This window comes from Canis lupus, chromosome 14, assembly GCF_011100685.1.
Source record: "Canis lupus familiaris isolate Mischka breed German Shepherd chromosome 14, alternate assembly UU_Cfam_GSD_1.0, whole genome shotgun sequence".
Classification (NCBI taxonomy): domain Eukaryota; kingdom Metazoa; phylum Chordata; class Mammalia; order Carnivora; family Canidae; genus Canis; species Canis lupus.
Window position 1 is genome coordinate 5,542,824 of NC_049235.1, and position 18,368 is coordinate 5,561,191.

The 18,368-nt window shown below is 35.2% G+C and overlaps 1 protein-coding gene across 10 annotated transcripts in view; it reads right to left on the bottom strand.

Annotated features, from left to right (window-relative positions):
- Positions 1-18,368, bottom strand: part of MKLN1 (muskelin 1) — a 328,108-nt gene that overhangs the window by 77,515 nt on the left and 232,225 nt on the right. For 9 of the 10 annotated variants that reach the window (XM_038556486.1, XM_038556487.1, XM_038556485.1 and 6 more), the window contains 3 exons: positions 17,768-17,856; positions 10,349-10,458; positions 7,264-7,456 (listed from right to left, as the gene is read on the bottom strand). In XM_038556486.1, the coding sequence (XP_038412414.1) occupies positions 7,264-7,456; positions 10,349-10,458; positions 17,768-17,856 (392 nt within the window). Of the gene's footprint in view, positions 1-7,263; positions 7,460-10,348; positions 10,459-17,767; positions 17,857-18,368 lie in introns of those variants that run through there. The other variant, XM_038556492.1, reaches the window with a different exon arrangement.

Consider the following 18,368-nt stretch of genomic DNA (forward strand, 5'->3'; position numbering starts at 1 on the left):
ACTACTGGAAAAGAAAATTTATAGAACATGATTAGCAAACTGGACCAACTGAGCCTATACAGAAAGCTGCCTCAACAAATAAAGAATTCATATTCTGTCAAAGTATGAATGTTTACAAAAATTTTAAAAATCAGACCATATAGTAAGTCTCATCAAATTTCAAGGAACTAGAATCCTATAGAATATGAACTCTAGGGATATCTGGGTGGCTTAGTGGTTTAGAGTCTGCCTTTGCCTCAGGTCGTGGGCCTGGGATCAAGTCCCACATTTGGCTCTCCGGTGGGAAGCCTACTTCTCCCTCTGCCTATGTCTCTGCTTCTCTCTCTGTGTCTCTCGTGAATAAATAAATAATATCTTTAAAAAAAATTATAAACTCTAAGCATTATGCATTCATGCTAGAAATATGCAATGACAACAAATTAAAAAAAAGAAATCTGAAATTTGGAAATTTATTTAATTTGGAAATTAAAAACAAGACTACATTTCCATATAACTACGGCTCACAAAAGAGCTAGATTATTTCATAAATTGTTGAACTGGACAAAAATGAAAATACTTCATAGCACAGCTAAAAAAATGAGTAGAGGGGAATATATATCCTTAAATGCATATATGGGAAAATAAATCTGGAAATTAACATGTCAAGCATCCACCCTATTAAGTCACAAAGACAGCAAATTAATTCCAAAGAGACAAGGAATACAACTAGAGTGATCAGTTGAAGACATTACAAGTAACAAAAAGAATCAACAAACCGGAAATTGGCTTCCTCAAAAGACCTATAAACTTAATAAACATCTGGTGACAGAGCAATGTGGGGAAAAAAAAGAATTAATAAATGAGAGATAGAAGGAACGAAAAGACATTTCAAGAATCTTGAAAACATTAAACAAGGGGTATTAGGTATATTTTCACGCCTACAAGTTTGAAATTTTAAGTGAATCTGACAAATTCCTAGAAAACGGTATTTTGTTAAAAGCTGAACCAACCAAATAACAACCCTGAATAGTCCTTCATTTATTTTTATTTTTATTTTTTTTAATTTTTTATTTATTTATGATAGTCACAGAGAGAGAGAGGCAGAGACATAGGCAGAGGGAGAAGCAGGCTCCATGCACCAGAAGCCTGATGTGGGACTCGATCCTGGGTCTCCAGGATCGCACCCTGGGCCAAAGGCAGGCGCCAAACCGCTGCGCCACCCAGGGATCCCTAGTCCTACATTTAAATAAGTAGAATTGATATACAAAAATACCTCTCCCAACCAACTTCTAAGCACAGATAGCATGACAAATTCTAGCAAGCATATGAGAAAAGAATTCAAATCTTAAACAAACACAGATTGTCGGAAGAAAAGCTAACTCTTCAACCCATTATGTGAGATCAGCGTAATGATACTAAACCTGAAGAAAAAGGTAAAAGAAAAAGGACAAGGCCAATCTTACTAATGTAAATATAGTTGAAAGAATTTAGTCCATCTAAATCTAAAATAGACCCCCCCCCCGCAAAAATATATATATGAGAAAGGTAAGTTTATCTGAGAAATGAAAATTAAGTAGATCTGAGGTTTAACATTAGTAAACCAATCACTATGATTTCGCATACTAATAGAATTTAGGAGAAAAAAATCGTATCACAAAAGAGTAAAAAATGGTAAAATTCAATAGTCACTTATAAACTCTTAGCAATCTAGGAATCTGATACAGGATCTCCAAAACCCCAGATCAAATAACATATTTCACAATGAAATGTTGAAAGCATTTCTTTTGAGATCATGAACTAAATAAGGATATCCACTATCATGATGTCATCTCACCTTTGTACTAAATATTCTGCCCAAAAGATTAAGCACCAGAGAACAAAACAAAGCATAGGGTTGGAGAGAAAAGTGTCATTATGAATATGTATTTTAAACTGAGCAGAAATGAAACACAACATAGCAAAATTTGCGGCACACAGCTAGCAGTGTTTAAGTCACCAGGTAGATGACACTACTCCACTTGCCTATACTAACACTTGTCATAGGTTTTCCGTAAGCTCTTCTTTCGGGTTTAGCTCTTAACTCAGGTCAATGAAATCTGAAACTATCTCTGAGGGGAGAGAGGCTGTCCTGACAAGACCTCCCACAGGCCCAGACCACCCAGACCTTTGGAGCTAAACCCCCAACCTGCACAGAAGGACTGTGGCGTGGCCTCTGGAATGACCAACAATGACCTTTACCTCATTATATTACTGAAAGCTCCTCTGGTGTGCCTCAGCCTCATTTACATAACACACAATGTATATGTAGGCATGTTTCTCTAAGGCACATGCTTGACGTTATGCCCGCCTCTACACATGATGACAAGGCTTCCCAATCTAAATGTTCATCCTAACCCTAAACAAAAGGAACCCATTCAACCCCCTCGGGGAGTCACAGCGATGGAATTGTGATTCCTTCTTTGCTGCAAATAAAAGTTTTCTTTGTGCAACAACTCAACTTGATGCAGTTTCTGACTTACCAAGGAGTGAATTCCTGTTGGCTCGGTTACATTTAGAGGGTAACTCTTTACCACCAAATGCTTGTACTAGTAAAGAAAGATCTCAAACTAAAGGCCTCAGCTTTCATTTTTAAGAAACTAGAAAAAGAAGAACCAATTAAAGCTGCATTATGTAGAGAAAAGGAAATGATAAAGGTAGAAATCAGTGAAATAGAAGAAAAAGAAACAGAAGGACAAAACAAAGAAACCAACCATCACCAATTTCAAGAATAAGATGACATAAAGATGTCATAAAGATATGAACTTTATACCAATAAATTCACCATTTTAGATGAAATAAGAATATTCCTTGAAAGATGCAAACTACCAAAACTCACTCGAGAAGATATACAAGCCATAAACAGCCCTATAGCTATTAGCAATATTAAATCTGTAGTTAAAAACCTTGCCACAAAGGTAACTTTAATAAGACTTGATATCTCACTTAAGAAAATGCAGAGAGGGAAATAACCACAGAATTAACAACCACCAGATGAACCATGGGGTATGAAGAAATGATAGAAGTGGAGAAAGAAAGAAGAGGGAGAAGAGGAGGGAAAAGTGGGAAGGAAATAAAGACCTTCGGTTGAAACTTTAGGACTTTATCCTATGATAAAGTGGAGAAAGAAATGATAGAAGTGGAGAAAGAAAGAAGAGGGAGAAGAGGAGGGAAAAGTGGGAAGGAAATAAAGACCTTCGGTTGAAACTTTAAACTTTATCCCTCTCCCTCATCTCACAAAAGCAAACTTTAAAGAAGAAGTAAGATAAACACTGCAAAGGGAGGTTAGTTTTTTTTTTTTTTTCTTTTAATATTTCCTGTTCCTGGGTGATTACTTTTGCCCATCATCACTGGATTCTACCTTTTCCCCCTGGCACTATCAGGGAGAAAGTAGCAACAACTGGCCCAGAAATCACCTGTAATGAAATTAAATACAAATGTAGGGATGTTTCTTTCTTTTTTTCTTTTTAATGATTTATTAATCATAAGAGACACACACAGAGAGAGAAAGAGAGAGAGAAAGGCAGAGACACAGGCAGAGGGAGAAGCAGGCTCCTCGCAGGGAGCCGGATGTGGGACTCGATCCCAGGTCTCCAGGATCATGACCTGAGCCCAAAGGCAGACGCTTAACTACCTGAGTCACCCAGGTATTCCGGTAGGGATGTTTCTAACAAATAGGAAGCCTATTAGAGACACTTTCTCTCAAATATCTCAAATATGCATATTTGAAGAATATACTATAAGTAAGATACACTAAGCATAATCTTTGTTTCTTCCATAAGATGCTTCATAGAAGATGCTTTTGATTCCTTAGGCTTTCCTACTTAGCAAACAGGAACTTCTTGCCCTTCTCTGCTATGTTTTTAGTGGAGCAGAAGCCAAAAAACTCTGCAGTGTTTACTTCCTTATTTGTCCAACAAATCATCATCAGTGAAGTCAGCAGCAAACCGAACAACCCTGAAAGGAATGTTTATTAACTAAACACTGCTCCAAGCCAGTTGAGGAGTACAAGAAATATGACTTGGCTCTAAGTCTCAAGAACAGAGTTACTACCAATTTCTCCTAAAACTTGGGCCCCCTTCCTAGACCCAGAAAGGTTAAGTCTCCACAGTATCAAAGTTGCACATGATTTTAACAGTTCTTCTTAAATAAGTATATGCATAAAGACACAGTTTTTAAATATAACTGTTTCTAGCCTAGTAATAGTGTAAAATTGCCAGTGGTTTTTGTTATTTACCTAAAAAAATATTACATGCTTTAAGATAAAGATCTGAAACAAAACTATGAAAATACTTGTGACTTCCTCATCATATAAGGTTAAAAAATATAGAATTAATTCTTAGAAATGGCAAATATGGGGATCCCTGGGTGGCGCAGCAGTTTAGCGCCTGCCTTTGGCCCAGGGCGCGATCCTGGAGACCCAGGATCGAATCCCACGTTGGGTTCCCGGTGCATGGGGCCTGCTTCTCCCTCTGCCTGTGTCTCTGCCTCTCTCTCTCTCTCTCTCTCTCTCTGACTATCATAAAAAAAAAAAAAAAGGCAAATATTCATTTATATGTTCATTGGTGGCATTTTAATGGTTTGGGAAGAGATTAATAATTATATATACTCTATTTATTTATACTCCAAAGTTTACTCTATTTCAAACATAGTAATCATTTATTTGCAAATTACCAATTAAATAAGCAGTAACAATGTATAAGGCTGAGAGGCAGGTTTGTTATTACAAAGGAATAGAGCCAGTAGCAATTCATTTTAAGCTAATTTAAAACTTATAGACTGGGATCCCTGGGTGGCTCAGTGGTTTGGCACCTGCCTTTGGCCCAGGGTGTAATCCTGGAGTCCCAGGATTGAGTCCTGCATCGGGCTCCCTGCATGGAGCCTGCTCCTCCCTCTGCCTGTCGCTCTGCCTCTCTCTCTCTTGAATAAATAAAATCTTAAAACAAAAAAACAAAAAAAACCTTATAAACTCAAAAAGGCAGTACTGGTTCCTTTTTTTTTTTTCAGTTGTAAAATATTCAACCTATTTGATAAATAAGCACATGATAATAACGGATAGTAACAGATAAGATCAAAATACATAAAAGCAAAGGATGGAGAAAGTCTATTATTCTATTACAAAAATCACCAAATTTCATTCCACAAGTTTTATACTGAGCTGTTTTTACTCACATTGCTTCTGATACCAAATGCGTGAGTTTTTTTCTCACACCAACTATTTCTCCAATTTTCTGACACCAACTGGGTTTCAACAATTCAATTCTGACAGTATCTACCTAAAGTTACCATCAGATCCTTATGAATTCAAGGACTCAGTCCCACAAGACTATTCTCTACTTCAGATGCCAACTGCAAGTCCCAGGCCACATGTACTTCTAATTTACTACCTATTAAATCTGGGTTCCCACAACCCTCCCTCAGATTTGGTAATTCACCAGAGTAAGATAGAGAGAGAGGGGCAGTATATGAATGTAGTGTGTATGTGTGTTTTCTATGCCCTCTTCAGGCACCTCACCTCAATGTTAGGGTTTTTGGGGTTGGGTTTTGTTGTTTGTTTGTTGTTGTTGTTGTTCTTTGTTCTTTTTTTTTTTTTGAGTCTCTACTACCTAGGCATGACATTAAAACACTGGCCACTGGTGACTAAAGTCAATGTCTGATCCCTCTCCCGTCAGGGGGATGGAGGTGGGTGGGAGATGAAGGTTCTAGCCCTCTACACACAGCGTTTGGTCTTTCTGGAAATCTGAAGCTTTCTAGGGACCCCAGTCATTTGTCATCTCAGCATATGAAAAACACTCTTATCCTTCCACCAAATTTCAAGAATTTTAGGAAACAAAGACCAAATATTTATTCAAAAAAAATTTTTTTAAAGATTTTATTTATTTATTCATGAGAGACCGAGAGAAAGACAGAGAGGTAGAGACACAGGCAGAGGGAGAAGCAGGCTTCATGCAGGGAGCCTGACGTGGGACTCGATCAGGCCCTGGGCTGAAGGCTGTACTAAACGGCTGAGCCACCCGGGGCTGCCCTCAAAAAAAATTTTTTTAAAGATTTACTTATTTATTTGAGAGAGTGTGTGTACACATACGTGACCGGAGGAGGGGCAGAGGGAGAGGAAAAGCATCTTAAGCAAACTCCCCACTGAATAGGGAGCCAGAAGAGGGGCTCAATTCCAGACCCTGAGATCATGACCTGAGCAGAAACCAAGAGTTGGATGCTTAACTGACTGAGCCAGCCAGGTATCCCAATATATTTTTTTCTATTATACTATAGCACCTATTCTGTTCTTTGTCACTGTGAAAGTCACAATGAGAGATTATTATTTATTATTATTATTTTACATTTTTAAAAAAGATTTATTTATTCGAGAGAGAGAGAGAGAAAGAGACATAGGCAGAGGGAGAAGCAGGGTCCTCTTGGGGAGTTCGATGCGGGACTCGATCCCAGATCCTGGGATCACGAACTGGGTCAAAGGCAGGCGCCCAACCGCTGAGCCACCTAGGCATCCCAGTAGAGATTATTTTTTAAAAGAATACCATTCTATAAAATAACAACAGAGATATTTCTGAAGAATTACAAAACATACCGTACCTTAAATATTCAAATAGATGTCATCCTCCAAAACAATTATCTTTGGAGATTATATTGTGTTCTAATAATCACATTTCTTTCAAAACAAGATTATAAACCATCCAAGAAAATCAGCAATTATGTAGCATCCATATCATACAGATATTTCCAATACAAATCTCCTGCTCGTTCACCATAACTTCTATTAATAACATTTTTCGATGTATCCAACTATCAATTATGCCAAATTATGCCATTAAAATGGTAATTTTCTATCAACAAAAATACATAAAGGAATAGGCCTCTAGGAGGGTAGGAAGGTACCACCCTAGGAAGGTAACATTTAAAAACCTTTTCCTAACACCGCTTAGTGCTAGTCAATGTTAGCATTCATAAATGCAAATGCATGCTTCCATGGTTTCCCAAGACGGCAATTTAGATTTAGATATAGAAGTTTAAATATTCAAATATGTTCCTTTTTTGTTTTTCAAGACTCATTATGGACCTATCTTATATAAAAGAAGCACATAATTCAACAAGCTAACAATCTTTACAGAGTAAAAAGATGGGAAAAAAAAGTAAACTAATAATTGGCATAAGCTTATATTCTTTTCAAAAAACTGGTTTTTGTACATACTTGAAATCACCCTAATAAACAAAGTTCACATGTTTATAACATACCATTTACAGCTTTTTCAATCAACTCTTCACAAGCATCAAAATCACCCTTCAGCACCAGTTTATCATGTAGATCTGTTAACATGGGATGTTCCAGGGCAATCTTGGTTTTTTTTTGTAGCGATTCAAAGGCCTCTGTATAGTTGTGTTGTCTGAAGTGTTTTAGGCAAAGGCGAATAGCTTCCTGTTCACGGTACTACTGGAACACAAGAGAAAGCATGAAAAGAAGAGATCTGCTTAGTTATTACAGTAGGCAGTAAGTGACTACTAACCTAAAGTGAGCGTTTACTATGTGCTAAGCATTATACTATTCATTAGCATCATTATTATTTCCACTCTGAAATTGCAAAACTGAAGCACAGTCAATTGTAATAACTTGCCAAAAGTCACAAAGCATATAGCAGAAAGAAACAAAAGAGATGAAGATATACAGATATATGTACATATACCCATTAGTATATATTTCACGAAGATGAAAGGCATAAAAAGATGAAACCAAACTTCATTCTAGAGTTTGAACTTTTAAAAAAGCAGAAAAAATGTTTATCAAAGACCACTTAAGATTGCAAAGATTATAACTTCCATGGCTTTTACTCATCAAATTACAATGTTGGTACTGAAAGCATAGAAACCATTAAATAAGATATATGAGTTATGTTATACCTTTTGTTCTTAGTTCAAGTTATTACTTGAAAAGCAAATATTATCAAGTGTTTTATGTATTTCAAAATTCACAAACAAGTTCTTTGACTCAAAATGATCAGAAAAAGACTACTTAAATTTTATATTTTTTTTCTAAGCCTGGGCTACCTCATCTATTAAATAGCTATAAAGTAAAAACCTCAATGAACTAGTATCCAAAAAGAAGAATGTTCAATGTACCAACTCTCTATTAGGATGAATGCCAAAAAATACAAGGTCAGATAAAAACTTAAAAAAAAAAATACCAGTAACTTGAAGAATATTTTATGAAATTTCCACAAATTTCCTAAATAAAAATTAACAAAATTAACTAATGACAAAGCAGCAATACATGAGAACCAAACAAAAATATGATTACTTAAAAAAAAAAAAATATGATTACTTGTAAGCATTATTATTTAATAAGGCAAGAAAATATTACCTTTTAGGAAAATTTATAAGACTTAAAACATAAACCAGTTTATAACTGGCTAATTTTTTTAATTAAGAAAATGTCAAAACATTTTTCCTTAAGTGTTACACTTAACCAAGATTTTCCTTAGTCAAATAACAAAAGATTGATTCTTTATCCAAAGGAACTTTATTAATTTCTTACCCTTGGCCTCTAAACAAAGATTTATCATAACTATCTGGAATCATATTAAACAGTAATACCTTTTTAACATGTTGACTTTAGAAGTATGAATCATATCCGTATTATAAGTTTTCTATCAGGTTGCATATAGATACATAATAGAAAATTTATGAAACAACAGAATTTCAATGCTTTAAAAAAAGACAAACCCAAAGACTTGAAGACTTTATCTAATTTCTAGAAGTTCATTATAAATGCAGGGAAAAGTGAGTGAGTCTGAATAATTTTATGTTCTCAAATATATCTCTCCACAATATTGGGGTAAACAGGTAAAATCTGCAACTGCCTACAATGTCAAGAGATTAGTGTGGGTATACTAAAATACATACACATGTATCATAGGCTAGGGAAAATTGTATTTAAGTATCAGAGAAATTTAATCATTATTTTTTAAAAGAACCAACAGCATTTAGAAGATGTTAAGTATATACAATTATGTGCATAACACTGTAAAGGTGATTTTTAACGTTTTAAAATATTGTCTCTACCTTGAAAGAATTTACTGTATTATAGGAAATCCAAGAATATATGAAAAATACAGAAAATACTAAGTCAGCATCTACTTTAAGCTGAATAAGAATAAAATGCCAAAAAATAAAGAGTTCCTCAAACTAACGAGAAAAGAGCTGAAATTCCATACAAAAAACCTTAGAAAGAATTTAGATTGCTTCCCAATCTCCTATGAATAGATCAGTTCACTCATACTTGCAAATAAAAATAACAGCAAGTAGTGATTAGACTAAAGCTTCATCATCTTGACAGATGAGCCCCTCCCTATCAAAAAAAAAAAAAGCTGAGAGTCAAATAAATATACATCAAAAACAAAAAACAAAGCATAAAATGTATGCAAAAAAACCAAAAGACCTATTTCTTTTTTTATAAGATTTTATTTATTTATTCACGAGAGACACAGAAAGAGAGAGAGAGAGAGAGAGAGAGGCAGAGACACAGGCAGAGGGAGAAGCAGGCTCCATGCAGGGAGCCCGATGTGGGACTTGATCTCAGGTCCCCAGGATCAGGCCCTGGGCTGAAGGCGGCGCTAAACTGCTGAGCCACCCGGACTGCCCAAAAGACCTATTTCTCAATTTTTTAAACTCACATTTTCTCAGGCTGCATTTATTTTATAAAATAACCTATATATGAAATTGCTAAATATAATTTTTACATTTCCTATAAAGACAACATTATAATATTTACAGAAACATTTCAAATTCTTTAAAGGAAAAGTAAACATCCCTATTTTACTCAACAAACACAAAGGAATAATGTATTATAAAAGCATACAGAATCAAAGCTACCCCACTAAAAACTAGGTTTAAATATGTCTATCAATACAGGTTGAAAACAAAATTCAGGGCCAGATAGGTATAATAGTATACTGGCCAACTTTGGAGTTAGACTGCCTGACTTGTAAAGGCTTGGGCACTTTACCACTGTGAACTATATGGCCTTGAGCAAGGTACTCCACTCTTGGTGCTCCATTTCATCATCTGTAAAATAGGGGTAATAACTATACCTATTCTCACAGAGTGGTAATGGTTGAGTAAGTTATAAAGATTGCTTAGCAGCTGGCAGAATGTAAATAATAAATGTTACTGATAAATCATTATAATTATTACACTTCTCAGTATTTTAAATTCTTCTCAACGAAGACAAAAGCTTGACACATTTCTCCCTTTATAGGGAGAAAATCAGGATTTTTTGTTTTGTTTTGTTTTGTTTTAAAATCAGGATTTTAAAATACAGTCCTACCTTGCTATACCAGTTCAGACAGGGCTGTACTACATCGGGATCATCAATGCCACTGAGTTCAACATACCAGATGCTGAAGTTAAAGCTGGGTCCCCACGATAAGAGCGGAACTATGTGGAGAAAAGAAAGAAAGAAAAAGAAAAACAAAGTTCAAATAAAACTTTAGCAAAGTAAAGTAACTCTTCAAACCCATTTAAATTCATTCAACAAATTTTCAGAACATTTTCTACAAGCCTAACACTGTATTATTAGGTGCTAGGACTACGGTAAAAAAAAAAAAAAAAAAAAAAAAGAAGAAGAAAATATGATCCATGCCATCAAGGGGTTTAATTATAAAAACACTATAAAGTAAATTCAAAATACTCATTTATCTACCCCTCTAAAAACAGGACCCAGCCCTAGCAAATTTTATCAAACCCACAAGAAACAAATAATTACTATATAAATTAAACTGTATCAGAGCACAAAAAGAGATCAAAAGTTCAATTACTTAACAAGTGGCATAACCCTGAAAACAAAACCAAAAGAAAAAAGAATTTAAGGCTGATCTCAGCTATAAATCTATATTCGATTTTCTTTTTAAGTTGCAAAAAAAAAATTCTACCAGGTTTTCACTGTAACCAAATAGAGTTCATTCCAGGAATAGAAAGATGGTTCAATAGAAGCTATACTAGTATAATTCACCACAATAAGAAAGTATAAGAAAATATGTCTGATAACCTTAAGTTATAAAAAAAAAAAGACATTTTTGAGGTCTTTTCTACTCATTAGGAAAAAAAACCCTCTTAATATGTAAGAAATACAAAAGAAAACTACCTTACCTAATTTTTTGTAAATATCAAAGACCTCAAAAATCATACCTAATGGAGAAACGTTAAGTATTACCACTCAAGACAGGAACAAGACAAAGAAGCCCAGTTATCTCTATTATTCAACACTATATGGGAGATCTTAACCAATGCAGCAAGTGAAAAGAAAAGCAAATTAAGAAAAAAAAACAGTTTCACCTCAAGATGATATAGCTATCTTCATAAAAAATTCAAGAGATTCAACTGAAAAATTTAAGTTTGTAAGCATGGTAAACATGAAAATCAGTTTACCTTCTATCTGTAATAACCAACTAGAAAATTTAATGAAAAAAGTCCCCTTTAAAATGGTCACAAGAGCTTACTATATCTCAAAATAAACTTTAATATATGCGGGATCTATTGAAGAAAACATAAAAATGATACTTAAGAATTCAATAAATGAGAGGACATAGTATGTTCTTAGATGGGAAAACTCAATGTTGTAAACATGCCAGTTCCCCTCAAATTAATTATAAATTTAATGTAATCTCAAATGAAAGTCTCAATGGTATATTTCCATTTTTTTCTTTTTTTTAAGATTTTATTTTTTAAGTAATCTCTACATCTGATGCGGGGCTCAAACTCACAACCCTGAGATCAAGAGTCACATGCTCCAGGGATCCCTGGGTGGCGCAGTGGTTTGGCGCCTGCCTTTGGCCCAGGGCGCGATCCTGGAGACCCGGGATCGAATCCCACATCAGGCTCCCGGTGCATGGAGCCTGCTTCTCCCTCTGCCTGTGTCTCTGCCTCTCTCTCTCTCTCTCTGTGACTATCATAAATAAATAAAAATTAAAAAAAAAAAAAAAAAAAGAGTCACATGCTCCACCAACTGAGCCAGCCAGGCATTCCATATCCATTTTTCTCCTTACATGTAACTGAACAAGCTGATTAAAAAAAGAAAAAAAATCAACAACACAAGAATATCCAAAAGAAAATAAATATACTAAAAAATGCAGTAATTATAAGTTTAATATTAGGGAAAAGGAAGACAAATTATTGAAGAAGAAGAGTGAATCCAAAAATCTCCTAAGGATTCAGAGGAGTTTACCACAGGATGAAGGTAACACTTGACTTCATTAAATGACAGAACAGAGTTGAGGTTTTTAACATATGATCCACTGCCTCCTGGGGCATCCTTGTAACCCTTTTAGGAGGTCCCATGAGGTCAAAACCATTTTTTCTATTAAGACTAGGACTTTATCAGCCCCTCCTCGCCTTTTTAAAGTCTACTGACATGTACATTCATGGTGCAAAGGCAATGCTGAATAAAATTTCCAGCACCAGTAGTACCATGAAAAGTAGTAACATGAAAATGTATCAGTATTTCTTAATATAGTAAAGACTACACTGTATTCCTCATCATCATATTCTTGCAGTTAAAAAAAAGGGCAATTCATTTAAGAATGTTCTTGATGATGCAATACAAATTTTAATAAATCCCTATTAGTAGGTACATATCTTTTTAATATTCTGTGTGACACAATGGAAGTATACATAAAGCACTTTTGCTGCATACCAAAGCATAATGCTTACCTCAAGGAAAACAACTTGTATAGTTGAGTTATGAGCTAAAAAACCTATTTGTACCTCCCCCCACCTCCTCCAACAGGATACAACTTCCCCTTAAAAGAAAAATTGACAGGTCATTTATGACTATTTAGTTTGGGGTACGGGCCAGATATTTACCTGTCATTTCAAAGAAAACAACAGATAGTATTTGTTGCCAAGAATAAAATTCAAGCTTTCAAGGAAAAATCACAATTTTGGAAAACTAGAGCACCTGGGTGGTTCAGTTGGTTGAGCACCTTTTTTTTTTTTTTTTAAAGATTTATTTGTTTATTCATGAGAGACACAAACACAGAGAGGCAAAGCACAGGCAGAGGGAGAAGCAGGCTCTTCGCAGGAGCCTGATGTGGGACTCGATCACGGATCCTGGGATCAAGACCTGAGCCAAAGGCAGCCGCCCAACCACTGAGCCACTCAGGCGTCCCACACCTGACTCTTGATTTCAGCTCAGGTCATGATCTAGTAGTCTTGGGATCAAGCCCCTTGTTGGGCCCCCACATTCTAGGGAATTTGCCTGAGATTCTTTCTCTCCCTCTCCCTCAGCCCCTCCCTACTCTCTCTCTAAATGTAAATTCCTTTATGTAGTGGTACCATGTAAAAAGTTTACCTACTACATCACAGCAATAACCATTAAGTAGTAGGAGTCAAAATAAAGAAGGATTTTAAACCCAAGGCCAAAAAAACAAAGTCTCTAAGAGTAGCCAGACATTAGTTAGGAATTTCAGTTCCTAGTCCCAGGTCCAAGTGCAATAAGTCAGGAGGAAAAAGTCCTATTAAATTTTAGTCAAGTTCCAGTAAAATGTTCATTTATTAAAAACCTTTCTAGCAAATGTGTTTTTAGTGAGATTTCATCTATATACTGAAGAGCCCAACAGAAATATTTCTAGAATAATAATTATAATTCTTAAAACCTTTCAAAGAACAATGTTGAGAGGGAGGTTAATTAGGAAGTCATCTCACAAGAACATCATGTTTTAAAGATGAATGAAAAGTATAGTTAATTTTTAACAGATTGAAGGGATATATACAGAATAAGCAGAGTGATGTACACCCACTTCAAATTTTACAAATGATTTTTGTAGCATTAATAACTTCAATAATGCATAATAGACATACTATGCAATATATGTCAGAAATCTAAATGAATTACAGCTCCTAGGAAAGAATATCGGCAATGAAGGATGCCTTTGCTTCCACCTCAAATACAGATTAGATGCTCCTAATACACATCCTAAAGCTAAGAGTTTGTATGCTAATATTCAACCATCAGTTTTCCTCATTGGGCAATCAGACACAGCTATGATCAGGATCAGTGCTTCTCATTCTTTTTCAAAATGACATGCATAGAAAGTGATAATATTTTTATGGCAAACACAGGTATGAGGCTCCGGACTCCTGATAATCTCGGATTAAGGTGAGGTCAACATCTCAACACAACAAAATGCATTTGTGGCATTTTCAGTGTGCTCTGGCAGTGTCACTTAGCATGTTCTTACATAGATGGCTAAAAAAGCTACTAGAAGATGCTGGTAATTTCAAAGTTCTGAAACCTAAAAATTCAAGACTAACCACACTGAAAGGATGTATCTATTCTACTATAGAATTAGTAAGTACACAAAACATTAAGCACAGTAACTGGCACATAGTAAGTGCTCAATAAATATTAACTTTTATTAAGCATAGTAACTGGCACATAGTAAGTGCTCAATAAATATTAACTTTTATTATGAGCTATTACTATTATATTAATTTTCCTCTTAACAGTACACTTTTTAAAATGTCACCTTTCCACCTGCTTTCATAAGGACCACCACCAGGGCACCCTTCCCAGACTTAGTACTCATTCTAGACTTCTAAATACTTCTAAGGATCCAGAATGCAGGCCAAGTCCAGCCAGAGCTGAAGCTTCTCCCTAAAGCCTCCACAACCATCCAGTCTGCAAAAATCCAAAAAACCCCACAGAAATACAAGTCATTCTAATAATTTATTATCCCAAGCAGGTAAACATATATCTGCTAAATCACCATCAAGAGAGGGCTACACATCACTCAAATGCTTTTTCAGAATGATCTTTTAAGAAAACATGGTGATAAACTAGAAATACTTTATTATTTTCAAAGAAAATATATCAAAAGAATGTTGAAAAGACTGGAAAGCAAGCACACAGCAGACCACTATTAACAGAGAAGGAGTATGAAGTTATCTAAATATTAATACCATAAATAACAAATGAGTTACTAAGTATCTACAATTATTTGAAAAGCTCCAATTAACATTTTGCCTAAATACCATGAAACTAACCCAGGGTTAAGTAAAAGACATCATTATGCCCTGTAATTAAAGACTGACAGAAAAAAAAAAAAAAAAGACTGACAGGGCTAGAAAGAGGTCTAATTTCTTGGGCAGCTGAATGTGTAACTCATCCAGAAGAGAACTCCGTTTTAGTACTTTTCCAGGGAAGAGACTGTGCAACTTCTCTAAATAGACATTTATTCATACTTTTTAGAATGAATAATACTAGAAGACTGAGAGCTACAGAAGCAGTAGCAGTAGATAATTTCCTTCAAAGTAAACCAATGACTGTAGGTATTGTGCAAAAACACACAAATAAAAGATCTCGAACATAAAAAAAGAAATTTATTTTGTGTGATGAAGCAAAACAGAAGTTATGTAAGTACTTTAAAATTTGATATAACCTAAATTTATTATAGGAAAATATAAGATATTTCACTGTTTATATATTTGAAATACACAAGCGTAGAACTATTAAAGCTATGCTAGGGTCTGTAGGAACTGGATGGTCTGTATACTTAAAATTTTGCTTGTTCATAAATTCTCAAAGGAAAAAGAAGAAACAGGTTTTTGTTTACAACTATTTATTTATTTATTTATTTATTTATTTATTTATTTATTTATTTATTTTAAGATTTTATTTATTTATTCATGACAGTCACACAGAGAGAGAGAGAGGAAGAGACATAGGCAGAGGGAGAAGCAGGCTCCATGCAGGGAGCCCGACGTGGGATTCGATCCCGGGTCTCCAGGATCGCGCCCTGGGCCAAAGGCAGGCGCCAAACCGCTGCGCCACCCAGGGATCCCTGTTTACAACTATTTATAATAACAAACTACAGTCATAAAAAAAAAGCAACACACTGGATAGTGCAACTATTGCAAAAGGAGTTTTCCCTCTCTAGAAGTCTTTATTAAGACTTTAGATATTCTTTTTGCCAAAGAGAACTATTTGTTTTTTGTTGTTGTTGTTGTTGTTAACTTTTTTTCAAAGAGAACTATTTGATTCAATGAAATGAACAGGCTACCTCTTAATAGGTTGGCAAAAAAATGACTGTGAAGTTCACTGCTTGTTCCAAATGAGGAATATTTCTCCCAAATCAAAACATGGGATTCTGGCTTTTATTATTATTCTTTGAAGGATCTGGTTCCTTTAATTTTAACATATTTTCAGTTGTGCAACACAGATGCAAAATGCAAATTCAAAGATTCAAGTCCTCAACTTTTCTACCTTAAAAAAAAAAAAAAATCCTAAAGAAAAACAAAATAACCCTAAAAATACTAAGGTTGAGGAAGCATTACAGAACTATCTTAAGGGACACCTGGGTGGCTCAGTGGTTGGGTGTCTGCCTTTGGCTCAAGTTGTGATCCTGGGGTCCTGGGATCGAGTTCCCCATAGATTCCCCACATGGAGCCTGCTTCTTCTCCCTCTGCCCATGTCTCTGCCTCTGTCTGTGTGTCTCTCATGAATAAATAAAGTCTTTAAAAAAACAACAACAAAAACAAATACTATCTTAAGCTAAAACACTTGCTAAATAAATACAAGTAGCATTTTTTAAACATTACATTGCAGGAACCCTGGGTGGCTCAGCGGTTTAGTGCTTGCCTTCCACCTGGGGCCTGATCCTGGAGGCCCAGGATCGAGTCCCACATCGGGCTCCCTGCATGGAGCCTGCTTCTCCCTCTGCCTGTGTCTCTGCCTCTCTCGTGCTCTCTCTGTGTGTCTCTCATGAATAAGTAAATAAAATCTTAAAAAAAAATAAAAATAAAAAAATAAACATTACATTGCGTCATATTACTGGGCTACAAGATTAGTTTAATTGGTTTGACCAATATTATACTTAAAAAAAAAAAAAGACATAAAAAAACAGAATGGGGGGGGATCCCTGGGTGGCGCAGCGGTTTAGCGCCTGCCTTTGGCCCAGGGCACAATCCTGGAGACCCGGGATCGAATTCCACATCAGGCTCCCGGTGCATGGAGCCTGCTTCTCCCTCTGCCTATGTCTCTGCCCCTCTCTCTCTCTCTCTCTCTCTGTGACTATCATAAATAAATAAAAAAAATAAAAAGAAACAATAACCATAATATATTGCCTTAAGGAATTCAGTTTTTTAATTCATCAGTATTTAGTTTCAGAATATATTATAGCTTTACAACAACTTGATAAACCTTCCATAAAACAATCAAAGCTGAATTAAGTCATTTATTTCATTATACCTTTTAAGAAAACCTTCAAATGAAAAAATATTTGGAAAAGGTTCCACTTGAAATAAATATCACTTATAAACTTGTAAAGCAGGGAACAGAAACCTTTTTTTTTTTTTTTTAAGATTTTATTTATTTATTAGAGTCAGAGAGAGACAGGCGGAGGGAGAAACAGGCTCCATGCAGGGAGCCTGACATGGGACTCCGTCCTGGGTCTCCAGGATCACGCCCTGGGCTGAGGGCGGCGCTAAACCACTGAGCCACCGGGGCTGCCCAGGGAACAGTAAACTTTTGATGCAGAGGGCCAAACAGTAAACATTTTGTCTCTTGCAACTACTTTGTAGAGCAAATGCAAGACATAGACATTATAACCAGTTAATAATCAGTGTGGTAGTGTTCCCATAAAATCTTATTTTAAAAAACAGAAGTTCTGAAGGATTCAGCCCACAGGCTTTAGTTTTCTGAGTGGTGGTATAAAGAATTTATTTCTATTTCAGAATGCTAAAACCTTACCTATTTTAATGAATCGACAAGGGAACATCTGTTCATCAATTTTATGCTTCAAGGTGAATGTTTCTTTGTTATAATCATTCTTTAAGCCACTGTGAAAAAAAATAGGTTATCTGATTTTATAATTTAGTAAACATAAATCATGCTCAGATCTTTAGGTTAGACAAACTACAAGACCAAAAGAATGTAAAGAAGTAGTCAAACATGAGAACATAGGTCAAAAGTTCTACATTCATATCAACTGCATTATAACTGTACTCTCCTAATTATATAATAAGGCTTAATGAAAAATGTTCAATGTTAATTAAAGGATGTGGCTACAGTGCATGGAAATGTGTGATAGTACCTGGTGTCCTTAGTGTATAACAGGATATAAACATAAAATATGTAAGCAGTAAGAAAAAAATTAAAATAATTTACTTTCCTATCTAACGACTCAGAGCCAAATATTAGTCTGTGAAACAATTAAGTTTTTCAAAATTCTGATTATGATGTCAATAATGTTCCTTTTACGGTTCAATAAACACTCCATTGGTTTAATAGCACCCATTTCATCCTAAATAAAAATAAACCCATGTCACTTCTCTACATAAACAACTAGAAT